The sequence below is a fragment of the Strigops habroptila genome, chromosome 1 (genome assembly GCF_004027225.2).
Source record: "Strigops habroptila isolate Jane chromosome 1, bStrHab1.2.pri, whole genome shotgun sequence".
NCBI lineage: Eukaryota > Metazoa > Chordata > Aves > Psittaciformes > Psittacidae > Strigops > Strigops habroptila.
Genome location: NC_044277.2, coordinates 85,861,749 through 85,888,662, shown reverse-complemented (window position 1 = coordinate 85,888,662; position 26,914 = coordinate 85,861,749). Strand labels below are relative to the sequence as shown.

Genomic DNA, 26,914 nt, shown 5'->3' with positions numbered 1-26,914 from the left:
TTTTATCTGATACTAACCTAAGTAATGCAATTGAAATGCTGAAGCCTTACATATCTAATGCAGACTTCCCGTTCCTATAGCAACAAAACTTGTCCTGGTACTTAATGAAGGACTATTGGAGTGTGAGTAACTGTGACTTTAAGGTTTGGAAAAACAAACAGAACAGCTTTATATTTGAAGATTAAAGAAATAAAGTGGAAGTGACCTCTTTGCATAGAATTTGAAAGATCACCTAGGCTTTGGGTACTTCACTAGTAAGAATAAAACCATATTAATGTCATAAAGAGCTCTGTTTTAATCTAGTTTTTCTAATTAAAATGTAAAAGCCTTTTGTAGCAAGTGAGAGTCTTTGAGGGTGTCTCCCCCCACTTTCTTTTCCCGAGCTGCTGTGTTTGTGGTTAAGCTAATGCAAATTGGGATTGCCTTGCAACAGATACATTTTTCATGTGTATTGGCAAAAATCCCTTCATAGTATTTGTCATTGGCTGAAAAGAAAGGGGGAAGGGAAAATGTGTGATGTTTAATCCTACATTAGATCTACAAGCTAGTTCCTGGTCAGCTAGTTTAAATCTGTGTTACAGTGATAAATGCTGAACAAGCTACGGATGAGAGAGTGAATGAAGGAGTAGCTGTCATCTCTTCCTATTATTTTATAGCTTTTCAATTACAATTTTAACAACCATTAAATTCTAATTTAAAACAACCATAGGAAACATCCCAAGGAAAAGCAATAATGCTGACAGCAACATATCATGAATGTTTACAAGCCTGTGTTTCTGTATCAGCATGCCGATAAGTACTACACAACTTGTGGCAGGTTTATTATGCTTAATAATTCATTTGTAGAAGTGAATGTGAGCAAATGGGAAATATGAAATAGGGGCTTCTGTAGCAATCTTACTAGTAAAAAAATCGTTTGAATGTATTTCCACAAGGCAGTCCAATTTTTCTGCTATTTCTTCTGTGATTTTTTTTATGTCATTGTTTACTTTGCGGTTTTTTAAAGCTGCAATTCTGATATATTTGTCTTCATTTCTGAGGACTGAATAACGGTAGCCAGAACTCAGGGTTTAAGGAAACTTTTTCTATCTACTGAGCTGCCTTGTTACAAGGCAGCTGAGACAACCAAGGATGCCAGTGATTCTAGTAAATTGCCCCATGGCAAAAGGGAGGATGAGGAACAGGATAGGAAAGGTGGAAGGCTGACTCGTTTAAAAGTTGATCAAGATTAGCTATTGCGAAAACAAAAAGCAAACAGGAAACAGCCCACTCAGCAAAATCCAGCTTGGAAAGAGCCAAGTTGTTGCATATTGAACTGTGGGCAGGTGGCATCCCATATGAGCTGGGAGCCTGTACCCTGCTGAGAGCTGTGCTCTTCTGCCTCCCAGCAAACTGATTGGAAAGTTACGCGGCGTCTCGAGAAGTGTGAAAAGGCTCAACCCAAAATCTTTGGATTGTGCTTTACCTTTCTTTCCCTTTCAAAAACAAGTATCTTACAGTTTGATAAAATGCTTCTCTAGGCAGAGACTGAAGAAAAGCTGACAATGAGGATACAGCAGATCTGCAGGAGATGTAATAGGTGTATGGAAGTTGCAATGTTTGTGCCACAGCCAAGACTTAACGGGATTCTCTGTAGCTGCTAGGGTACTTGAAGCCTAAATACAGGATGAAACAAGATTTATGTGGTTATGCATAACTTTGGTCAAAGGTCTTGAAGGACATTAGCTCTCTGAAAGTTTCATAAAGAGATGCTCGGTGGGTGCCTTTGCTGGAGGGGGGCTAATGCATTTGCTTGTGCTCTGTGTTTCAGGGATAGAGCTCTGTCCTCCTGGGCATCGGTTCATGATCACCATGGCGGCGAGCTTCATCGAAATGGCGGGGCAGTTCCTCATGCCAGGGCTGGCTGCCCTCTGCAGGGACTGGCAGGTCCTCCAGGCAGTTATCATCTGTCCTTTCCTGCTAATGCTGCTTTACTGGGTGTAAGTATTTCTTTGTCCTGTCACAACAAAGACAACACGAGCTCCTGATGTTTGACCTGGAAGGTGTTTCACTGTTGGGAAGTGTGCACTCTTTACAAAATATATGAGTCTTTCCCTTTGTTCTTCTGTTCACCTTTTGCAAAGATTTGACTTTGAAACAAGAAATAAGTTTATAATTTGCTGTAGCACTCACAAAGGTTACATGCTGCAACATGGTGGGAACTCAGGAGACGGTCCTCTTTCAACAGCAAAGTTGTACTTTGCTATTATTCAGGCTGTCACTTGCCCTTTAAAGATGCAAACAACTCTTGAGAGGATACATCTCAGCCTAGCTGTTGTCAGACTGTGTCTGCACAGCTACATTTTCCCTTAAAACCTGTATTGTTGTTCTGGGCTGTCACTGTTGATTTCTTTGGCCGGGGTTAACCAAAGCTAGGTTTGAAATAACATGTGTCAGCTCTTGAACAAGCACACTTGGATGTCTTGTGTACGTGAGGTAGCCAGCCCCAAACTAGACTGCCTGCTTGGTTTTGCCTGAATTAGCCCATGCTGTGCCAAAGCTTGGGTGGCCACTCTGCACTGGGCAGTGGCTTGGGATTGCTTCCACAACAGATCCCCCGTGCCTGCTCCTCTCTGCCTGCTGCACTGGCAGCACTGCAACATTGGTACAGCTATCCTGAGAGAAGTAGAGTGGCTTTTGCCTTGGGGATGGTGGCAGGTCCATCCCCACCAGGACTTCATAAACCTTCCCAAAAAACTTCCTTTATTGTTCTGTCTTAATAGTGACACTCAGTGGCGGCATAACACGAAAGAGGCTTATGAGAGTGGTGTTGTACAAAACCATAACAGTAAGAACACACTAGATTGTTTATTTTAAAGATAACAGTAACAGGTAAGTAGAGATAAGACTAAAATATTTAGTTGCTATACTCTGAGAAAAATGAGCGAAAAAGGCCACTACACTGTTCAGGACCAAGTTGTGTACTGTGGGGGGCCAAGCTGCCAGTTGTAATGCCCAACAAGTTACAACATGTAAAAACTTGTTACAGTATATAAGAATTTTTGTCAGTTATATGTTTTCCTATTAATGCATGAAGGCCTTACAGAGTTTTTCTGTGTTCACAGTGGTAACCCTCAGTGGGGATTTCTTCTTTTATGCTCAAGGTAGGCAGGCCACAGCTTGGTCTGAAGGCAAAATGCAGTACGCAGGAGAAAGTCACAAGTCCTTTGCAAGATAATGTTTTGGTTTGGTTTCCCCCTCTCCTCCTGTTTTCCAACATACAGCATCTAAACAGTCTCATCTTGTCAGTGTTAACCTTTACAATGAATAACCACAAGTGTTCTTGTTAATGTGCTGTTCTCCTAAACCTGCCATATGTTATATATGTGCAAACACATGCAGGTCTGCTCCAAAACCTCCTGCTTGGATGCCTGCCAGCTGAAATGCTTTATATCCACCACTGGATAGAACCCAATATCAAACAGATATTTGTGTCCAAAAGGACAGTGCAATAGTATGAAGACACCTAACGAATGCGGTAGATGACATGGACAGCGGTAATCCCTCAGCAGTCTTCTGGAGGTGGCACATTTTCCAGGTGGCTGAGTCAGTGTCTCGTACATTCCTGTTGAGAGGTTGTCTCTGGGTGACATTGAAAGCAATAGGAAATGCTAACATTTACTTCCTAATCTGCAAGAGCTTTGTGGCTTTTTGGCTGGATGGGACAGGCAGACCAGGCAAATAGATCCCCTGTATAAAATGTGTTATGACAGCTTGACAAGTAGTGGTAATAGCCAAAGTAACAGGATTTGTGTTGCCCAGGGTTTTTGCATTTGCAGAAATGAACTCTGGTTAGGATGCCTGTTTAATTATACTGTCGGTACAGTATGCACTCTTCTCTTAGGCTTTTCTTTTCCATCTGTTGCATGTTCTCTAGAAAGTGCTGCCATTTTATTACCTCTTTCCTTTCCACCCCTCCCCTCTTCCCCCAGCATTGTGTTGGGGAACAGAGCGTGGACCCTCAGCATATGTTACAGATGAAGGAAGAAAACTGACTTGTAATAAAAGAACTGGAAAATTGCAGTGCTCGTTAATTCCAAATCCTGTACCCAAAGCAGTGAGTTCAATAACAGATGCTGTGATTGCCCCTGTGCTGCCTCCTCCTTACTCTCTTTACTTCCATCTCTCTGCAGAGAGCTGTTTGCCCCTCCTGGCTGGGGCTTAGCCCTCTCCCAGCTATAGATTTGCTCTGCTCCTGACCATGTGCACATGAAAGGCTATAAACGCCTCCTTCATTCTAACCAAAACCGAAGAACTGGGGAGGGGCAGCCAGTTCTCTTCTGGTGGTGTTAGGTAGGATTTAAGTGTTCAAAAATTGAGTAGATGAGGCCCTCAGTGTTATGATTTAGTGGTGGTCTTGGCAGTCCTGGAGTAATCGTTGGACTTGATGATCTTAAAGGTGTTTTCCAACCTAGTTGATTCCATGATTTACCCTCACAAGACACAAAGTTGTAGTAACTGGGCTTGTTGCCCTGGAGCAGACCTCTAATTGATAAACTACACTCTTTCCATGAGGATGGGTTTGGTCTGCATCTGGACAGGATCATGGTTCTCCTTCCACCTAGTTGTGGTACCTTCCTGGCCTTTTTCTGTCTATCAAGGATTCCTCTCTGCTCTTAGGATTTCTTGGGCTTAGGATCTTTTTTCCCTCCACCCACCTGTCCCCTGTTCTTTTCTTTGACTGCAAAAGGCTGGTGCTTTCTTTGCTGGTGGAGGAAGTAGAAGACTATCAAGCAGGTGCTGCAGTCAGCTCAGCTTGGTGATCTGGGCAGCTGCCTTAGCTTCATTCAACTAGTATTTAATGCCAGGTGATGAAGCATGAGGTTGTGACCAAATTCCTGTGCAGAAGTTCACGGAGGCCAGGGGTTTGGTTTTTAAGTTTGGGATGGTGTTTTATTCAGCAACAGAAGGTGCAACAGTAGGTGTATACAAATGACCCTTGGCAGCGGGGTCCATGCTGCACAAGTGAGCTCAGGCACTTGCACGCAGATGCAGTGGCCAGCATTTCCTCTTGCTGTGCCTGATAACCTGGGCTCAAAGCAGCCCAGGAGTTTTTAAAGATCCTTAAATGAACCTCTCACTGCTCACACAGAGTAATGGAGCAGTGAAAGATGTGAGGCTTCAGCAGTTCCAGTTTGAGAAACCTGCTTGATCTGGAAGGTAGAGACGGCGTTTGTCCCCTCAATGCCCATCCCTGCAGTTCCCTTCCTTTCCCTAGAAGTGGGTGCTTGCCATAGGGCTTGTTGCTTGGTAAGGGGACCGTTCAAAGCACAGCTTTTAGGCTAGTGGCTGAGGCTGTCCCCTTTCTGGAGCCAAGCACCAGGAGATTCTGCACTCAAAGAATTCTTAATATTTCAAGAAATGCTTTTGCAGTACAGGATTTGCTACAGGAGGATATGCCAAAGCATTCATGCAGCACCAGTGGTAGTAAATAAGCTGTCAAGCTGAATGGTTGTTATATATTTTTATTGCCTCATATCATTTGGATAGCAGTCTGCCTGACTTCTCTCCATTGTGGGGTTTTTTTCCCCTTTTTCAAAAAAATAATACTTTCTCTAGGATGGAGGTTTCACTAAGCTGTCTTCCAAATTGCATCAGCCTTAAAAGTACTATAATGGTGCAATTGCCTGGTCCACTGCTTAGAAGTATAAGAACTGAGGTAGCATCAGCAGCAAAGATCAGTGTTGTGAAGGCCTTTTGGGGTTTTTTTATGTATTTGAAGTTTAAAGTAGTTATTAAACTTGTTCTTAGAAAGGCATTTTGGAAAATGAGGCCTGCACAATAAAGAAAAATATGCTTGGAGTCAACTGAAATTTTTTTTATCTGTAGAAGTATGGGAGGTTTTGTTTGGTTGGGTGAAGATCTATGTATTTGTTTTGGTTTTGTATTAAAATAAACTCATCTCAAAGGAAGACTAATCAGTTAAGCTAATGAATCAAGTGAATATCAGCACTTGAAAGAAATAAGCAGATGGAAAATAAACTTCATTTTGTAACACTGTGTACACATGTATATTTTTAAGGCAACTCCACTAACATAACATTGTCTTTACCAGGAGAAACTTTTAGAGAAACAACTGGCTGTTGTCTGGAGTATACACAATACTGACCCATATAAAAGAATGGCTTAAAGTCTGCATATGTGGGAAAAGATTTTATTTTTTTTAATGTTTTTAAAAATTTAAATATCTGTTCCATTATGATCTCAAAATGTATTTCTTCTCTTTCCTCTCTCTGTCTTTACAAAAGAATCCAAATCACTTCTGTCAGCTATTTTCCTTCTTTGGTCTAAATTACCATGTGTTAACTGCATATCTCATCCATTCCCTTCTTGGCAGCAAACGTCTATTGCAGAGAGTGCCGCCTCCTCCCAGTTCTTTCAAAATTGTATTAACGGGCAAAATGCCCCTAATACATTATAAAATTCTAATAATGTCCTATTTCTATGTGGTAGGACAGTTCCTGTATCATTTGTGAATCAGTGTAAAAGAAAATGCCATTAATTTGCACATTCTAAATCTTGTTTTCCCTCTTGTTTCATAAGTGATTTTTCTTTTTTGAAAATAATTACATAGCTCATGAATAGTTATATGAGCAGCTAAACATTATCAGTTCTTCCTCTGACAAAAACTTGGAAGCAACCCTAACCTGTTTTCCATCTTTGAAGTATTTTCCCAGAGTCCCTTCGGTGGCTGATGGCTACGCAACAGTTTGAGGCATCCAAGGAGCTGATCCTTCAGTTCACACACAAGAACAGGATGAGCACAGAAAGTGACATCAAAGGAGTGGTGCCCGGTGAGTAGGACAGACAGACAACCTCAAATCCCTCTATTCTTCTCAAAAGGCAGCACGTGACATTGCTGACCAGAATTAAATAATCTATTTACTGCCTGTGAAATCATCCCATTCATTCATTCATTTTGCTTTTCTTGAAAAACCATTCCAAACTCCAGCACTGTGTTTAAAATTACTCAGCCTGTTGAACAGTCCTAGTAATGACACTCTCATCTTGCACTGCCATATGTCTTTAGAGACATCTCTTGAATTTTGCCACAGCTACCCAATGCACCTTCAGCCTTGTGTGCCTATGGAAACTGTGTTTTAAGGAAGCTGCTCACTGGGATCCTGCCCATCATGCGGCACCTACTCTGTTGGTTTGGAGAAGCAGCAGCACTTGAACCCCCGATTCTAAAGTGCCAGCTCTGTGGCAAACCTAAAACATGTTACAGTTTCTCTTTAAAGCCTTGCTCCAGGAGCCATTTTGCTTTCCTCTCCTGCATCATCTGAGTGATGCTGCTCTGGGGATGGGGGAGGCCTGCAAGCAGCAGCAGTAGGGTGCAGGTTTTGATTGAGAGCCTAAATTATTGGTTTCTTGGTTTATTGATGCTTTTAGAAAGAGCTGATTTGTCTTGTCACTGGGATTGTCACTGAAATAGCCATGCTGCCTTTGTGCAGGGTGCTTTGCAGAAGAGACTGTGTGAGTGTGTCTCTAGTTACAACAAAGGTGAAGAGTTTTCTGCATCTTCATCTCACTGGTGCACCTGTCAGATTTGGTTTGGGCTCCCCTCTTCCTTCTCACAGGCCTGATGGTGCCCATAAACACCCATTTTGCGCTGTCACTTGCGATCTGTACCAGACTACCCACTAGTCAGAAAACAGTGGAAATGTTTCTTTTCCCCCCACACTTTTTCAAACCCTACTTGCTCTGACCCATAGGGGCAACAGGAAGACGTCACCCAGTAGCTCTGCCCATGGGTAGGAGTGATGCTTCCTGTGCTTGGCTGATACTCACTGTCAAAGGTCTCAAGCTACAGGGCTAACTGTAGCTTCAGTCAGTGCTAAAAGCATCCGTCAGCACTGGGACAGACTTCATCCAGAATAGAAAAGTGTCACCATTAGCATCAGCGCCTAACAGATGAGGCAGTCTTCATCACTGAGGGGTGAAAAAGTCTGATTTGGGTCTGTACTCTTCATACCCAGGTCACTGCTATGATTTCTGGTGCAGTTGGCACATTGATGTTAATTAGCCACAGCATGGCTATACAATGTTAAATGCTATTTTTCTGGTAAGTTGTGAAAATCATAGGGGTATATGAGCAGCCATTAACCTAATGATCTCCACCCCCACTCCTTCCCCCCACAACTCCTTTTTGCAGATCTTCCCCAGATCAAATGATCGGTCTTGGAGAAAACCTGTCTCTGAGGCAATGAAATGTCTCACAATTAGTCTTGAAGTTTCCCAGCCGACTCTAAATTTGGCTTTTCTCAGCTAGTCAGCTTCTTGAATTTGCAGATGAAATAAAATGGATTTTAGAGGAAAGAAAAAATAAATTACCTGAGTTTCCTTTAAGGAAGACGATAAAGATGCAACTGTGTGGCTAGAGGGATTTATTTAAGCCATGTATAATGATATTGTCCATGGAGGAATGCTAAGTGTCAAAATGGTTTTATGACTGTTATTTGTGACTGATTACTTTTTCCAGCAGTTTCATGGTAGGAGTACACTTGGTTTAAGGAGGGACTCCCTTTCATGTGGAAACTAGAGCATTATTACACGTCGATGCTATGGATTTCTCTGCCTGCACATACATTGAGATATAGTAGTTGTCAGTGCAAAGGGTAATGTAAACTTTGTGATACAGAACATGGTCATTTCTGCCTCCTTGTTGATGCTGGATATGTTGGGGATATTGTTGGGATTTTTTATTATTTCTTTCCTCGTTTTTTCTCTTTAAGCTCTCTCTCTGCAGCCCCACACTCTAAGGCTTTCCTGACCCAGCTCTGGAGGGATGCTGCATTTCTGTAGGGAGAGTAAGAGAGAAGCAGTATCAAAAGGATTAAATGAGCTTAACTAAAAATTTCAGAAGGAAGGACCTTCCCTGTCATTCTGGGTGTATGGGAGTTTTGATGCTCTGAGTGAAGACAGGAGAAAAGTAGAAATCCTGAATGAAGAATGTGATCAAACGACAGGTCATGTGTCTCCCTGTGGTATAGTAAGCAGAAGAAGGCATTTCTCTGCTTTTGTTATAATCACATTCCTATAGTTGCTGTAGCGGGGAATGGATAAAAAGCTGGTATGCATCTGCGAGAAAGGATACCATTGAGCCTGATGCAGATATTCCCTATTTCCCCTTGACTCCATTGTTGAGCTTTCCTATCTGTGTGGAGGATTTTTGTTCATCATTTGGTTTATTCTTTGTTCTCCATCTGCAAGAGCTGTAAACAGTTGTGCTCTAGTTAGGGACCATTGTATTACTGTTTATTATTCCTTGCTGCATTGTCGTAACTGCCTCCTGTGATTGAATTACTCCCAATACATCTAAATGACAAACTGCTCACTTGCAGTCCATTCCAGCTGGAAACCCCACTGTAATTTTACTCATACGTAGCAGTTAAATTAGTGTATCCTATAAAACAGATCATTACAGGAGTTACAGTAGTCTCTGGGTTCGTTTAGGATAGAGAAAAGAAAGCTCTGGGGGAGACCTTATCACCATGATCCAGTTTTTAAAGAGTGGTTACAAAGAAGATGGAAACTTCCTTTTTACAAGGAGTCGCATGGAAAAGATAGGGGTAATGGGTACAAATTACTCCTGGAGAGATTCTGACTGAACACAGTAAAGATTTTTTTTACAATGAGAACAATTAGCCTCTGGAATAATCTCCCCAGGGAAGTAGTGGATCCCCCAACCTTGGCCACTTTTAAGATTCAGCTGGACAGGGTACTGAGACATCTAGTCTAGACCATGCTTTTGCCAAGAAAGGATGGACCAGGTGATCCTTGAGGTCCCTTCCAACCTCGTATTCTATGATATGTACCTGTTTTGGCAGCTCATATGCATTCCATAATAAAAAGAAGTGGCATTCAAGTGGGTGAGGTATTTTTGGGATGTGAGAAAATGCAACTTTGAATTGCTGTCCAAGCTTATTTTCCTTTATGAAGAATTGCACTATTCCCATTGCCAGCTGAAAGCTTTTACTGGTCCATTTGGCTATGCTGCCCATAGTAGAAAATGCCACTAAACTTCTGTAAGGCCTGTTTGTTCCTCAGGGACTTGACCCATGTGTTGGGTTTTAAAAAAAGAAAGTAAAATCTATCTGCTGGTTTTGACTCAATCCATAGGGTGGGAGCAGTTCACCAGTTCTCTTGGGAGATGTGTCTGAAGAGAACAACTGAATGTCTGGACAGTGGTCCAGCTGCAGTTTGAAAGGTCCTGTGGCTGTGGTAACCTCTTCCTGGAGAAATCAGCACAGGCAGCTGATGGGCAGTGCTCAGCCAGCAAGATACCAGGGGAATGCCTGCATGGTAAACAAATTAAAGTGAGACAAGGGATGTTGATAGGAGCCTAGAGTGTTGTAAATAAATGTTGCCCTTATCTTCAGCAGCCTGTCCCAGGGGTGTAACATGGTGATGGTTGCAAAACACAAGGAGAGCTGCTTCCTCAGTACCTTTAGGTGGCTTTATTTTTTAATGATTGGTATACCTTGTCAGTTTTGGCAGGAATAAAATGCCTTCATGAAGAGATGTTTGGTTTTGTCTGGTCATATTTTTTTCTTTAATGCTTACAAAATCTAGGTGTGCTAATTAGACCTGGTTAAATCATCCCTAATGTTTTGAGTCTGAAAATTTCACCAGTTAGCTCAACACTTTACCATCTTTTCGAAATAAAAGTTTAAATGCATTTTTGCATCAGGAGAATGATTTTTTTTATTTATTTTTTAATCCAACTGCATATTGAAATGTCATTTGTAAAACAGGCTTGCTGAATTTTGTTGACAAATATTTCAAAACATTATCTGAAAAAGTCAGCTTCATTTATGAGCAAATGAAATATTTTGAGAATATTAATTCAGTAGAGGTTTTTCACTGACAGTTTGTCCAAAAACTTCCCCATCTCTTCCCTGTTCCTCTGTGAAAGAAGAAACAAACATACATTGCAGTGCAGCTGCAGTACAATCATTTTGACCTGAGTGGAATAAATGGTTAGGAAGTATGGAGATCAGTTTAAAGAACTGGAGAAAAGAGTGTTTATAACTGCTTGACCAGGCTGAATAATAAAACCCCCTTTTTGCTCATCTCTAGATCAAAACACAAACCAGAGTACTCCTATGGACAAACATATTATAGCTATTCGTTTCCAAGGTTCCTCTGTAAGCTCAGAGAAATAATACTAATGTAATTACAAAAGTGACCGGCAAAGATCAAGCATCCAAATAGAGACCAGTGCTTTAGCATGCAGAACACAAGGTGGAGAGGAAGAAGGGATGCAGTGGTGACAAGTACTCTGTGTCTGCATATGTGTGTGGATTGCAGTTAGGAAAGCTGTGGTTTTCAGGAGCTTTTAATTGGGGGAAAAAAAAAAAAAAGAAGAAAATTATCATCACCTTTTTTGCTACTGAGCAACACGCTGCCATGACTTTTCTTTTTACACATAAGCTAGTTTTCTGGTTTGTTTTGCTATATTTTTTTTTCCTAAGCATGAGGCTTGGATCTGTTGACTTACATACTTCTTTTTTTCTTTCATTGGGTAAATAGCGGAGGGAAGTGTGAAAAAGCCTTATGTCTGAAAGTCAGTCTCTTTCCCTAACAGAAGAGGTTCTCTCTCCCTACAGCGCTTTACTCATATCCTTACACCGTCATACCTACAACTACACTACCGTTTTAAAGCTTGCAGTAGATGAAGAGCTAGGTGTATTAGTTGGAGAAAGAAAGCAAGTTCCCTGACCCCATAATACATGTGATGCTACTACGTACAAGCCTGCCAGATGTGTTCCTTTACCAGATCCTGTTTCTTGGTTGTTTAATGGTGCCAAACTTAAATAACTCATGCAAGTCTTGAGGGAAAGTCAGATAACTGTGGGGAATTTAGTTAAAACAGTTCAAGGTGCTACTTGAAGGCAGTCTTTAAGTCTTACAAAGGACTGTGTGTCAGCCACAGAGATTTCTATCTCAAACAAAACCAGCCAGTGATTTCTTTTGCCCTCTTGTATGTTAAATCAGCTTTCAGGAGGGCCTAGGTTTTTCCTGGTGGTCCCCTCTTGTCTAGGAGCAGGAACTGTTGGAGTTTGTGCAACTCTTTCAGGATATGCAATACATGATAAACAGTGAGTAACAAGAATAAAACTCATCAGTTAAGTTGTCTTCTGCTGGCTATGCCTACAGGAATGGAAGAGGAGAGCCCATGTGTTCCCTGACTGCATCCCTGGTGAGGGCAGTACTGACCTCTGACAGCAGCAGGGTTTTGAGGGGACAGAGAGAAAAAGGAAGTGCTCTACTGAGGACATGCCTTCTGATGTCACTGGGAAAAGCCGAATATGAGAGAAAATAATTTAAAAAAATAAAAGGAGGGGGGTGTCAGCCTCTTTTTAAGCTTGAATGACTCTCTCACACCAGTTGAGTCCTCCACAGACTCTTGCTGGCTGCGCTCCAGCCTGTCGCAGCTGCTTTGTGCCTAGCAGCACAGTGGCTCTTTGTCCCCAGTGCTACCTTTCCTCTCGGAGGAACTGGCTTCACAGGGCAGGAACTGCATGCGGAGGGCTGGCAGCAAGCCTTGGTGCTGTCAGTGCTCCTCTGACCCCTCTGCAACCGAGAGGGGAGAGGATGAGTGGGTCTGGATGTGGATGTAAGTGGTAGGAGAGGAGACGAGACCTTGGGAACCAAGTGGAGGTAGAGAGCAGTACGAGGGGACCAGTGGACAGAGAATAGAGGAAATAAGAGAGTATAAAGAGTTGTGGGGGCAAAGAATAAACATAGTTGGAAGGGACTAAGACAGGCAAAGGGAACAAAGGACTGGGAGGAACTAAGAGCTGTAGAAGAGTGGAGAATAGAGCATGGAGACCAAAAGGGCTGCAATCATTTGCTTTCCCCCTCCCTCCAGAACAAGCTGTTAAGCCCAGGGATTCAGTCTCAGCACTCTCGTGAAATCCACTCCTAAATTGTGTGCTTCACCTCTCCATACTGCCCAACTCACCTCCTCTGCCTGTTGAGGTTTCCTCCATAGCTCTGGCAGTAGATAGTAGCAATGCACGTATAGGTATCTGAAACCTCCTGATGGCTCAGATACGGCTCCTCGCAATGGTATTTGAGGTGTTCTTTGTGTTGGGTTTTTTTTTAATATTGGTGATGTTAGAGAAATGTAAACATTGATAAGTCAAGCTCTGTTGAAATGCAAGAAGTCAGGTTGCCTGGGCAACCTTTGCTTGGCCTCCTGATATGAAGGCATGATGATATAGCCCTTAATAACATGATTACGACCTATTTTTTCTACAGGGCATAGGATGGACGAATCAGTGCATAGGATGGACGATGCTGTGGGAATGAAGCTGTTGTCTGTTCCTCATTTGTTGCAGAATTTGGAAGGTGTGTAGTGAATAAGATAGAGGGTTGCAGAAGGAAAGAGGACAGTCTTGGGGAAATGCAGCTGAATGCCTTCTGAAGGGCTGTACCCATTCCCTGTGTCTGCCAGCGGTGCTCTTGTATGATGATGAAAATTTCCCTAGGATAAGGCTCTTTCAGTGCTGTCACTAATCACAATTTCTTCAGTGTCTGCCTCTGGCATGTAAATCTGGAACTGGATTTGCAGAAAGCTGGGAGCATTTATATCAGCATCTGTAAGGGTTATTGCTGTGTGATTTTTCTCATTCTGGACACAATTTCTCTGTATTTTATCTTCCTGCCTGCAAAACAGGAATAATCTTTCTCCTTACTCTTACAAGAAGGTGGTGGAGATGATTTCATTGGTATTTATGAAGTACATGAATATTCTGACAGCACTGTAGGAATGTCTCTGAGGAAACCCATGATTTTGTACTCGCTGGGAGGTTTGGATAATAAGGCTAAGGGGCACGTGTTGAATGGGAGAGGTAGAGACATCATTAATAGCTGCCCATTTGCTGACTGCAGGGAGCATTCTGGGGGAAAAACTAATGTGTAATCATCTAATTAAGTGCTGTATCATAATGCATATGAGCTATTGAAGATTGCAATTGCAACCTTATGTCTGATTTTTCCTGTCTTTTTTTTCAATGTAATTGAGGATTCAGGATTGAAACAAATTATTGTAATCAGTCCTTTGCTACTATAGTTACTGAGTTATACAGTTGCTTTCATGAAATGAGTTTCATTTTGAATGCTGTTAGTATTTATGACCTGTGCTTCTGTTGGGGCGCCATTCCGGACTTCAAACTGCTCTTGTACTGGGGTACATCTTCGCATTCAATTCAAATATACTATAGCTGTCCAGGTTCTCTGTGGTTTGTGTTTTTTACCCTTCCCATTTGCTCCTGTCTGTGACTACCTTCAATCTCTTTTTCCCTATGCTATGTGAGCAGACAACAGCCCTGTTCGTTTGCTGAGCTGAGGTCTTTTGCCTCCTTTCCTTTTATAAATAAGCTTGCTGAAGCTTTTGTTTCTCAGGTATTGATATCCAGAATTGTGAAAGAGCACCAGTATTTCATTGTCTGAATTGCAAATACTCATGAATACAATAAACTGGTGTCTTATAGTCACTTGTGTTCAAGCAGTATATAGGCAAGTCTAAACCAGTATCTACTAAAAGCTTACCTTCCAGCAGAAGCATTTCCCATTAGTCCCTAAGTAACTTACCTTGTATTTTACATTTTTACTTGCTTTTGACACGCAGGGTCTCAAGCTCACCTATTTCCCTCTCTAACATCCCATTTCTGTGCTGTACTGCAGGCAGAGCCTCACTCTGTGACCAGCAGACTTCACTGGCACATTCCTAAGGTTTGCACCAAGCTCCCAAGTGAGGTTATTAAACAAGATTTCTTTTCCTTTTTTTTTGAATGAGTGACCCTGCCACTAACCTCCCGCCATCCGCTTATGATTCCCATTTTTCTATCCCTTATTACTGTCTGCCCATCAGTCAGCTCTTTACCCATCTCATAATTTCTGTGTGTGACTTCATAGCTTTCAATATTCTTTTACTATTAGGCTTTCCAAAAATGCAATATATCAAGCTGCTAGTTCTCCATGATATAAATAAATAAATAAGCACAAAGGGAATTAATGGAGACAGAAATCCTGAAAGGTATAAATAAACCTATGTACAGTAACTCAGTGTGGCTGAGAGCAGGTTGCTTCGGCTCTGCATTTTGGGCTGATCTACCTCCTGCTGCAGAGCTGTCATGCTCCAGGGATTGATTGAGCCTCTGTGCTGGGCTTCCATAGCTCTTTTCATGTTCAAAGAGCTACTGACAGTATCATTTAGCAGCCAAAAAAATTCAGCAGAAGTCCATCACCACAGGACACTTGTCATTTTGGACATCCTTTTTTGTCAGCTTGATTTGAGCTTTGTCTATTTTGTCTTTGCCAAGTGATGCAGAGATGGGTGGCTTCATTTGAAGGCTTTAAAGATACTTTCTGATTTTGAAAGCTGTACTCCTGAAATGCAGAGGATCCCACGAGAATTCAGCTGCATTGGGAGCTGGAAGCTGGTAGGGTTCCCCTCCCCATGAGACCTTTAAACTCTCACAATGAATAGTTTTAATTTCCAGTGAGGTATAAAGAGTTAGCTTGTTGACAGTTTTCCTACCGAGTCCCTGAATAGGAAGCATAGAGTGTGTGTGGGCTCTGGAGTATGGGAAAACTCATAATGGGCCTCTGAGTAAATGGATAAAAATATTTCTTATTTTCCACACTCACTGTTCTGGTAGATCAGTCAGAACTGAAACGTTTAATTCAAATTCCTTCTGAACTGGTGACTTCAGTGCAAATCAAAGAATAAGTTACGGAGCGTGGGGGTTTCCTGGTGTTATTCCAGTAATTGAGAGATCTGTAGTTTGCTTCCATGGGTTTTTGAATAGGCATTGGCTTGACTCCTCATTTAAGATCTTAATGGTGGAGTCCAGACAGCCTAAGAGCTGTCTCTCTCCTGATGCCCATCACAGTCAGAGCAGGTCCTTTTGTGCAAGCAGGCTACTCCCAGAGACAGCAGGCCACTTAAATGAGAGCCAATTCTGTAGCTGATGACTTTTTTGCAAGTAGCATAGCATATTTGTTGCTATCTGAATGATATTTTGATTATTGTAAATGATTGATTTGGGGGGCTGAATATCTAACTGGTATATATAGAAATAAAGGAGGGAGAGAGCCATCAGAAAGGTAGATGGTGTTGGAGGCTGGAGGAAAGTCATTCATCTGAAACAGGTGAGTGTTGCTTGGAGTTTTAACACATCATAGAGGGATGGAGGAGTAAGTAGCTGATAGAGCCAGAAGTCTTCAGTACAAAGTCAGGTGATGTTTGCATTCTTTGGTAGAAGGTTTGAGCTCAGATTCTTCTTAATAAATATTATTATTTTCTTTCCATCTTTCTGTCTATCTTTTTCTTTTTTTTTTTTCTTTTTATCCCTGGAGTATAACCCCCATCAGAGCAGAAGCAAGGGTCCTCTGAAGGGAGACTGCTGCATGAGGCAGGGTAGAGAAGAGGTGAAATCCCCTCATGTGTGATCCTTACTGCAGCTAAAGCAGGGGAGGTGCTTGAGGGCAGAAGAGCAGTTCAGTGAAAAACACTAACAAGAATTAGTTTGGAAGGATTGATGTTTAAGAAAGGTTAAAAGGAGGCTTGAGTGCATGTGGGAAGGGTGCATGACTATAAATAAAGAATATATGGATTGTAGCAAACCCTCTATGAACAAAGCGGGAGTGGAAGGCAAAATAATGTTTGGCTCTCAAGAGAAGTGTGACCAAGTTAAGTGTTGTTTCTCTTGATTTTATTATGTTGTGGCGCAATAAAGCACAGACTGACCATAAAATCTACTTTTTCTTCTCTAAGAAAAAAGTAAAAATTACTTTGAGAAACAAAAAACCCCAAATTAAGAAAATCTGAAGAATATGGCCTCAGGGACTGTCCTCTGTTGACAGAGATGTTTTACTTTGACAGGCCAGATCTGGTCATTCTTAGACAGTTCGAGATTGAACCCTTATGTCCACATGAAATTTGTGCAACATGTGGTGTTTCGGTGCTGATTTTCATTGTTGCCCTTCAGTTGAAGTAGTAAACAGTCTTTAACAGCCTTTCAAAACCCTGTGTGCTTCTAGAGCTTTTGATGTAGAAGGTTTGGCTTGGGCTCAGTTACAGGCTTTATGACTATGCTCTATCTAACTGTTTCAGTTGTTCTGAATTGTTTTATTCCCACTTACTCCTTCCCAGAATCTTGCTACAAAAGTCATTTTGACCTTGCTCATTCAGATTAGGAACCATCCTTTTTTGTTGCTTATTTTCTTCAGGTAGCCCTGATCCATTGCTGAGCCTGCTGAGTGCTCCTGTAGTATATATATTGATTTGACCAATTTCCTCTTTTGCTCCACCTCCTTTATGCTTTTGTGAGCTTCATGCTGTGTAGATTTTTGGAAGAAATGGCTATTATCAGGTAGCAAGGAAAGTAGTACAGCAATGTTCTGCTCAAGTACATTAATGTAAAATACCTTTTGCCGCTTTTCTCAAAAGTATTCCCTGTAGTTACTCTAGATAGAAGACCAGGAGTGATCTATGAGCAGTGAATAGCTCAACTATTTACATATAAATAGTGTTTCTTTATTTTATTATTTTTTTATGATACAATTTTCAAATCACAGCAGACAAACATGTCTTTTGTTTAGTTCGTACATTTGGGTGATTTATCTTATTTCTCCCACACACACCCTGCTGCTTGCTTTTATTTTTCCCTGTCTTGCATCACTTAGAGGTTGCTATTCAGTGAAGTAAGGCAGAGGTTGGGGCAGGCCAGTGCGGACAACTGAGGACACTGTGCTAATTGTGTATGCATGAAGGGAACGGATGCATGGTTCAGAACAGGGCCATGCTGCTGCCTTTAAACACAGTCAGTCTAGAAAGCAGCAGTACAAGTCTTTGCCCTAAAAAACAGTCCTAGTCTGTACTAGAGTGCTTCTTTATAGTTTTGTGATGCTTCTTTATAGCTACGGCTTCTTCTGTTTTTACTGGACTTTGTGCCCAGCTGTGTCACTGGTCCAGTAGTTGGGAAACAGTAATTTTGTTGGCGTGCTTGGGTCGGTGTTCAAGCTCTAACCTAATGATATTTGGGACGTAAGTAGTGCTCTTCATTGTTGTCCCTTACCAACAAGAATATCAGATGCAATATTTGCAAGGCTTGTGTGTTAAATAGCATTGCAAAGAAATGTAATCTTGGAGCTGCCCAGAGCTTTAAGGATATGGTGAGGCTTTAGTTCTGAAATGCAACGACATCACAGCTGATGATGCCGAAGGATTTTTCTTTAAGCAAATGTCTTCTCTTTAGGCCATCCATCAGAACAATTTGAATTCTTTGAAATGGGGGGGAAGGGAAAAGAATGAGCTGACATAGTGTCCTAGCCACTTCTTTCTGAAACCCAGATTTGAACAAACCTCAAAAGATTCCCACAAAAAATGTGTTTGAGCTCCCGTCCTTTCCATGGCTTTTCAGGTGTACATTGCAGAACAGCAGCAGGTCTTGTAACTGCGCAAGCACAGTCCTGCCTGTGGTGGGGGGTAAAAACGAACAGAATCCTGAAGTTCTTCAGGAAATGTTGTCTCATGTTTGCTGGGATCAATCTGTGTACTGCCCCCATTTTACATACACCTTTTAAACTGGGAGAAGGTTTGGGGTGTGAAGGAATTCTTGGGCAGTTCTTCAGCCCCAAGAAGGTTAAGGGAAGCCTAGGAGAAAAGAAGGAAGCTGAGGTGGACTTTAGGCAGGTTGTTCAGCATTTTTATAGCTCCTGTTAGCGTTATCGACAGTGTCCTGCTCTCCAGAGCATCCCTCAGAATACCTGTAGTTCATGAGCAAAGCTTCTTGTTCTCCCCAGTGATAGAATAATTTTTATTTGGTTTGTTTCAGAGCTGGAAAAGGAGATCACCAGGAGACCGAAGAAAGTCTGCATTGTAAAAGTGGTGGGAACAAGAAACCTGTGGAAAAACATCGTAGTATTGTGTGTGAACTCGTAAGTCCAGTCTCTGAATAGTTCTGTGGTTGGTGAACTGGAAGCAGTAATGGAAAATGATGGGGGAGCTCCTCTGTTTCGTAGCGTGGGACCCTTTGCTAGTGTCTCTGATAAAGATCCTGGAGAAACACCAGCTGATACAAGTTCCTTTTTACAGCAAATGTGGAGGAACTCATCGATTGTTTTGGACAGCAGCATCATGCGTCTTCTCAGATGTCATGCTGCAAGCGCATTGCTATCACCGGTGGTCTCACATGGCCACGTGCTGGTAAATGCTCACGCACATAGACATCTGCTGCTGCTGCCATCCTGGGTGGTGGGATTTTTGAAATCATTAATGCCCCAGGGGCACAAGTTCAAGTTGTTTACATCTGAAAGAGCTGTGTTGCAGAGGAAGATGTTTCTTGCCAGTAAATATCAGTCTGCTCCCTTGAATAAAAGCTGTCCTTGATAGGTCTTCAGAAGCAGATTACAAATCTTGTGCAGGGCATGCAGGGAGAATATGTGTGGTCTCACACAGAACAACATGATGCCTGTGTCCTGAGGCTTCGGCTTTGACATGCTTACATAGGCAAAACCAGGCACCTACCTGAGGGTTTTGCAAGTTACAGGCTCTGAGACCTTCTGTCCAGAACTGAGCACCTTGTAAAGAGGAAACAGATGGGCTGCAAATTTAGCGTCTAACCAAACCAAACTTTCTGGGAGGGCAGTGGCAGTGGATTTTCTAATTGTTCAATCTTATAAAATGCCTATTTGAATACCTTTCATGATTACTTTTTCCAAGTGGGAGGTGGGGACAAGCCTGCAAATCCCCCATCCTCTGCTCCATTTAGAAGTACGTAGCTCTCTTGTGGCTTTTTCTTCCTCACTTCAGGGCCCAACTCTGCAGCCTTCACTCCTGTTAAACAGGCTCATGGATCAGTCATAACCTCGAGGGGACAGCCCTTGTGCTGGGCAGGTAGTCACCCAGGGGCACATGGGCTTCAGAGCTCAGCCTCCAGCATTATTGGTTGCAAAACCAGCTCTGGTTTTATGATTTTTGTGTGTCTCTGCCACCTACCAGTGGGTGACTCCCTCTGTTCTGAAACAGTGGTTTCCTCTTAGGCTGAGCTGTAGCCAGTGTTAACTGTGTTTGTGCAATATGTGTATGTGGGGAATCCTCCCCTTCTCCCTCACCCTTTTCAATTGTGCACATTTGGAAATCCCCTAAGCCAGAACTAGGCAGCCCAACTTCTAGCAATAGCACACAGAGGCTATTTGCCATCCAAGTAAAGCATGAAGCTGATGTGTGTTTTAGGAAGTAGCTTTCGTGTTTGTTTTTAGGGGATGGAAAAAAACCTATTTAATGTTAATTCTGTTCTTCCTGTTACATGGGGCTGTGGTAAATTTTGGTAGTGTGGAACGTGGAGAAGGTACCATTTACAGGGAATGATAAGACATCAAGGGAGATAAATGTATTTAGTTTTAAAAGCAACTGTTCCGAGCTGTTCAACAAGTTAAGATAATAGAGTAATTCCTGGGGAAGCAGGCTGGAAAGCAAAGTCCAAATGATACATCAATTTAGTTTACAGGTCGTGGCCTAAATAACAACTTCAGCAAGTGTGTTTGCATGCCCAGAAGAGAAAGAAAGAAGATATACCCTAGTTAACTCTGCCCTCTTATGAATACTTTTTTGCTGTTTAATATTTCTCTTATGTGAGGAGGCAGTTATAATCTAGATATCCAAAGCTACTTACATTCTTGTGTAACAGCAACTATAGCTAGGTTTTTATCAGGCAGAAGGTGTTTTGTATTGGGGATGTATTTTTGAACTATAGCATTGATTCACAAGATCATCACTGTCATGCACTCAGCAACGGCATATTCCCCCAACTGTTTCTATGCTTGTATTAATATCCAGTTGACACTGACAGAGCTTCAAATTCCTGACCTTCAGGAGGATAGAGGTGTATCAGTGTAATGGACCTGCCATTCATTTTTTGGAGATCTGGATCTGTGCCTGCCTCTCTGTCAGGCACAATTAATTTGTGACATGAGGTTTGTCTGGTCTAGATGCCAGGGACAGGAGGCCCTTCCCAGCAGGGCGTATCTGTGCTGCGGTGAGGGTGGTTCAGAGCACTGGCTTCCCACAGCTGCAGTTTTGCACCACTTCAGGGGTGATGCTGGAGCTTCTCATCTGACTTGTGTACCTCCAGCCCCCTGCTCTTCCTTCCTTTTTTTCTTCCCTTTTTTTTGAGAGGGATAGGAGAAAGAGGAGTGAAATGGAGTGGCAAGGTGCTGATCACTGGCATCACAAAGAAACTTTTAAAAGAAGGGGAGACACATGGCTGTGAAGGGTAGTGTAAATGTGTAGACTGAATTAGGGCTTATCATTTCATAATTGTAATAATCATTGCAGCACATGTGGCTTCAAATAAGGCGTTTCTAAGGGGTCTTCAGTTGTAACAGTTGGCTTGGGAAGTGAGATGTAATCTTCAGTACGACCAAATGCAGCAGGCAGGTCTTCTTCAAGACACAGCTGTATTGCACAGTATTTTGCTGTTTAAGCACACACGCTGCTTCATCGCAGCAGCTCTATCTCTATGGCTGTCAGCAGATGCACTGAGAACAGAGATGTCTTTGCAAGAGGGGAGTTCTCAAATACACAGGGAAAATCAATCACACACTAGGAGTCCTTGTAAAGATGCTTGTACCCCAGTCATACCACAAGCAACAGCTGTATGAATAAAGCCAGTAGGTTGCAAATGTATGGTTGAATAGAGATTTTTCTTTTTGCTTCTTTTGATCATTGCTTATTTTCACAGCAGCACCTAGAAGTCTGAGATGAGTCTTTTTGCACTAGGTGTTGTACTCCTGCAGCAGAAGAAATTCTTCCTGCATTAACATGTTCCTGCCTTGAATTCCATTGCAGTGCGTGGCTGCCTTCTCAACAATGATCTCCTCTTGCCCTCTCCTGTTTCCCCTAGGCTGACCGGTTATGGCATACACCACTGTTTTGCGAAAAGCATGATGGGGCATGAAGCAAAGATGACAATTACCCACAACTTCTATGCGGACTACTACACCATGGCTGGGATTGCACTGGCATCCTGCCTGGCCATGTGCCCGGTGGTTGGGTTTCTGGGGAGAAGAGGAGGACTCCTGCTTTTCATGATCCTCACAGCCCTGGCATCGCTCCTGCAGCTGGGCCTTCTCAACTGTAAGTTGGAGACAAGAGCTTTTCAGGACCATGTGATTTTGATGTGCAAATAAGTGACCAGGAAATATTAACACTTCTTTTGCCTTTCTCAGACTTGATGTGCTGTACACGTGCTTAGTTTAAGAATTTGCTTGAAGGCATTGTGTTCTGGATGAGTCCCTGTGAAGCTCATTGAACATTGGTGCTGCTTCTAGGGCTGTCAAAAACAAACAAACAAAGAAGATGCTTTTAATTTTATTTCAATTAAATAGCCTCTGGTAGGTATTGGGAATGGAAAACTTTCTCACTTGAGTCTACTTCTCAAATGGCTGCTGAACTAAATGGCAGTTAAAGCAGTAGGTGTGTATCATCTGCCTGCTCTGAGCATCTTGCTACGTGCAAGTGATGTAACAGGTAGCATGGAAACGTGCAGCTGAAAGACCCTGCTTTTAACACAGTGTGTACATATAGTCCATTTGAACATATACATATGATTTTGTGAGTTTTCACAGCTTTTCAAATGGGTTCCTGCCAAAAATCAAGAGTGTCCCACCTCCTCCTTTGTAGGCCGTGACCTTTCTCTGGCCCTTTTGAGCTGGTTCAGCTACTGAAACTGCTACAGAAGTATTCCCTTTCTTCTAATTTTATTTCTTTGTCTTAATTTTCTGTTGGTTGAGGAAGTTGAACTTGATGGATCAGAGAGGTGTTGAAGCAGAGGGAAGGTGGGATGTGCTTTGCCACTCTCACAGTCACCAACCATTAGACGCCGGTCCTATGAAACCTCACCCCAAGGGAGGGGGAAGAGGGTTGAGACATGCTTTGGACAAATTGGGTATGAGACAAGCACCAGAACACTGGTGGTTGCTGTTTTTCATTTCTAAGTTTAGAAATAATTAAGGGCTTTAATGACAAAGAGGTTTTTGCAGTGAGGATGGAAAGATTTCATTCCCACATGCTGAAGGCAGCCCCGAGCCAGCAAAAGTTCTCCATATTTACAGAACATGTTTCCTGAAGGCATTCACTAAGTTAACCTTAAGCGAACACTCTATTTGTGGCAGTATGGGAGGGAAACAGGGAACCTCTTTCATGACATGGAGGAAACTCCAAAATGGCATGGTGTTTTGCTCCTGCATTAGCACAGATGTTTACATTCCCTTTGAGGACATGTTTACCATGTTCGGCAGTCCCAGCTGAGAGTGGGGCCCCACCTCATCCCCAGCCCACTGACAGACTGTGACCACTGGCATGCAGACACACACTGTGTGTGTGTGTGTGACCTCCCAGAACTCCACATTCTTGTGGTGGTGACTATCAGGGTCTCTCTACACTCAATTGGTCTAATCTTTCTTTTTTTTAAGGATGTCAGATGTTTGTTGAGGCTGTTTGGGGTAATAAACATGCAGTTGTTTAGTGGGGAGAAAGCGTGTCAGACCCAATAGGCCATGAAAATCTGGTTGCAGTTTTTCAACAACCAGAAAGGGGAGGTGGAGAGGAACATCCTGTAGGAGTCATTACAACCTTTTCTATAGTGGGATTAGGTGGTTTTGTGAGCAAAGTTGCTAAAACTAAGAGCAGCCATCGGTTCTAGGTGTGTTCTGCTACACTGACAGCTAGACTTCTCTCAATGCTGTGCACCCATGAGCCTTCCTGACTCTGTCCTTGCCCCTTCGTTTGTGAGGAGGGAAACGCAGCCTTGAACTTCAGAGCAGCTCATCTTCCCCACCCTACACCATGCCCCTCCTTCCCCAGAAGAGCTAGATGGTGTTTGGAGAGAAGCAGTGACCCTGCTGGTTATGAAATCTGTTACAGCCTCCTGTGTGGTTTAGCTTAGCATAATTTGGGTGTAATTGACAAACTAAATCAGAATTTGAGGAGGGTGAGAGAAGGAGAGGGGTATTCTCCATCAGCAGCAGACCTCGAGGCTTGCCCTATTCGGCCCTTCCTCCAGACCCCAGGATGTCACAGGAGCCTGGTGGGAGATCACCAGCAGAAATGTGCCCACCTTGTGCTGCTGCCCTTCCCCTTCCTGCCCAGTACTGCCATGTGCTCCTTTGTGGTTCGGATGCGTGACAGCTGGTGGCTAGCATGACACATGGACCACCAGCTCTACATTTTGGCAAGGAGTAGGTCTCCCACCAGTGTGACAGTGCTGATACCCAGCGTTTTGCTCTCTAACTAAAGCCTCTGTTTGCCATTCCCTTGGGGCTGCAGCAGGAGGGCAGTTTTGCTTCTCCCCCTTGTTAACAACAAAAAGGCCTTTGTGTTAATCCCAGTGGTAATTCTGGGACTCTTAAAAATGCTTTACTGCTGCATTTGTTATCACTGTCTCATTAGCATGTTGTCCTGCAGCTGAAAGGGGCCTGGAAATGGTATGTCCTCATCTGCTGGCCACAGGAAGGTGTGCCAGTATTGGCATGGGAAAGAAGTGTTAGGGGAGCTAGGGTGGCATGTGGGATTTACCTTTTTTTTTCCTTTGGATAAATAAATATATAACAGCAGTATGTTCTTGTTTTCTCTCCCTTTCTCTCTTATTTTTATCTTACTCTAACTTCTGCGGTCTTGGATCCAGTGATTGGAAAATACAGTCAACTTCCAGACTCAGGTATGGTTTGCAGACAAGCCTGCAACATGCAGGGAGCACTTCCCTGGGAGTGGGTAGATCCGAAAGACTGGGGTCAAAGTACCCAGAGCGGAGCTGCCACCGCAGCAGGGTGCAGGGGGAAAGCTCACTTCTACACAGTGCTTTGGGACCCCACTTTGTAGGCAGGCCTGGTTTTTTATATGCAGTCTCTCAGTGTGGCATCCCCTGAACATAGTTTGACTCACCTCCTCAGGTCAAGAGAGGGTGCAGGAGTTCCCCAAGGTTTATTTTTAGATATATGGCAAGGCTTTCTGAGAAAGTCTCTGTCTAGAAGCAACATTCCCAGTTCAGTCTTTTCCAGAAAGGTCTGAGATGCCAAAGTCCCTTCTGATAAGGGGACTTCGGCACCGGCCACCTTAGAAAATACTTCCCCAGGCACCTTATCCCAGCCTGAAGTACTGCAATAGCAAAGCAGTGACATGCTACAGGGGAAAAAAATTTACCCTTTTGTATTTGATTTAACGGACTTGTCTTTGCCCAGCTTTACCAAGGTCTGTTCTGCTGAGCAGTCACGACTCCCTGTGGGGTGAGTGGTGCAGCCTCACCTGCTATGGAAGAGTTGCCAGGGAGCCTCAGAGACCCGTAGTTTGCAAGGTGCAGTGGTCACATCCTTACCTGCAAAGTATTTGCTTTGTCCCCCCGACTTGGGGTGCATTGCACCAGGAGACAGTTTCCTTTAGCTTTGTTTAGGTTTACTTGGGTTTCTTCCTATGCTTGATAGACACTGATTACTCCAGAAACCTTGCTGCCATCCAGCCATGAAATGATTGAGCAAACAGCCTTTGTTGGATGCAGTGCCTTGGCGGAGTGCACCATCCTTGCCATCAGTTTTTCTCACCCAGCATTGTCAGACAAAGGCTGTCAAGCTGGGGGTTATGACAGAGTTTGCAGGCTGATCACATGCAGGGGCTTAGCATGGAAATGGGAGCACTTCCGTTTCTTTCCTTCCTTGTCCTGTGAGCCTCACCAGTGCCCAAGCCACTGAGCTGTACCAGATGTTTGGCAGCTTGATGAGTGCTGCCTGCCTCCTCTTGTCTGTCAAACGTGGGAGGGAAGTGGCTGGTGCCTAAAAGACTGCCCAAAGATGTGTTTTTTCTTGGGTTTTACCATTTGTGGTGTCTGGGCATAAATAATTCAGAGATCGCTGCCATTTTTGGCATGTCATTATGATTTTTTTCACCTTTGTTTGTGTCTTGGGTGCTTGAGGAATGGATTTTATAAATACCAGTTTTAAATTAGTATTACAAAAATGACTCAAATTCTTGTCTAGGGAGAATGAGTAACACAAACCTGCTTTCTTGTTTTCTTCCTTGGAAGTTTGGCCTCATTCTTGCTTTTTGTGAACACACTTGTCTTGGCAGGTATGAGTGACAGCGTCAAAGACAAATTCTCTACCGCGTTTTCCATCGTGGGTATGTTTTCTTCGCATGCTGTTGGAAGCCTCAGCGTGTTCTTCTGTGCTGAAATCACACCCACAGTAATCAGGTGAGACATTGGAGCCCCCCTCTTCAGAGGTTGGAGATGAAATTATCCTCATTTAATTGATAACTGGCTGTGCAAATTAATGCATTCTGTGGGAGGGGAAATCCCCCATAATTGGAGACCTCGCAGCAATTTTGGGGTTGCTTTTTAATGTCACTGCAGTCAGTCTGCCTAAGTTAAATGCCTTTCTGTAGACAGGCTTTGTTTCCGATGGCTCCACCTTGTGTCCCATCGTGGTGATTATCAGCAGGCTGGGCACAATATGAATTGAGTTTGTTTGCAGCGTGGTATGGTCTTAAATCACAGAATCACAGAACACTTTGGCTTGGAAGGGACCTTAAAGCTCGTCTAGTTCCAACCCCCTGCCATGGGCAGGGACACCTTCCACTAGACCACGTTGCTCAAAGCCCCATCCAACCTGGCCTTGATCACTGCCAGGATGGGGCAGCCACAGCTTCTCTGGGCAACCTGTTCCTGTGTCGCACCACCCTCATAGTGAAGAACTTCTTCCATATATCTAATCTAAATCTACCCTCTTTCCTCTTGTCCTGTCACTACATAGCCTTGTAAAGAGTCCCTCTCGAGATTTCTTGTAGGGTCCCTTTAGGTACTGGAAG

The 26,914-nt window shown here is 43.1% G+C and overlaps 1 protein-coding gene across 1 annotated transcript in view; it reads left to right on the top strand.

Moving 5' to 3' along the window:
* Positions 1–26,914, top strand: part of SLC22A23 (solute carrier family 22 member 23) — a 111,030-nt gene that overhangs the window by 74,643 nt on the left and 9,473 nt on the right. Inside the window, 7 exon segments of the mRNA XM_030502868.2 lie at positions 1,811–1,979; positions 6,706–6,833; positions 13,309–13,398; positions 18,894–18,996; positions 21,963–22,195; positions 24,744–24,776; positions 26,177–26,300. Of these exon segments, the coding sequence (XP_030358728.1) occupies positions 1,811–1,979; positions 6,706–6,833; positions 13,309–13,398; positions 18,894–18,996; positions 21,963–22,195; positions 24,744–24,776; positions 26,177–26,300 (880 nt within the window).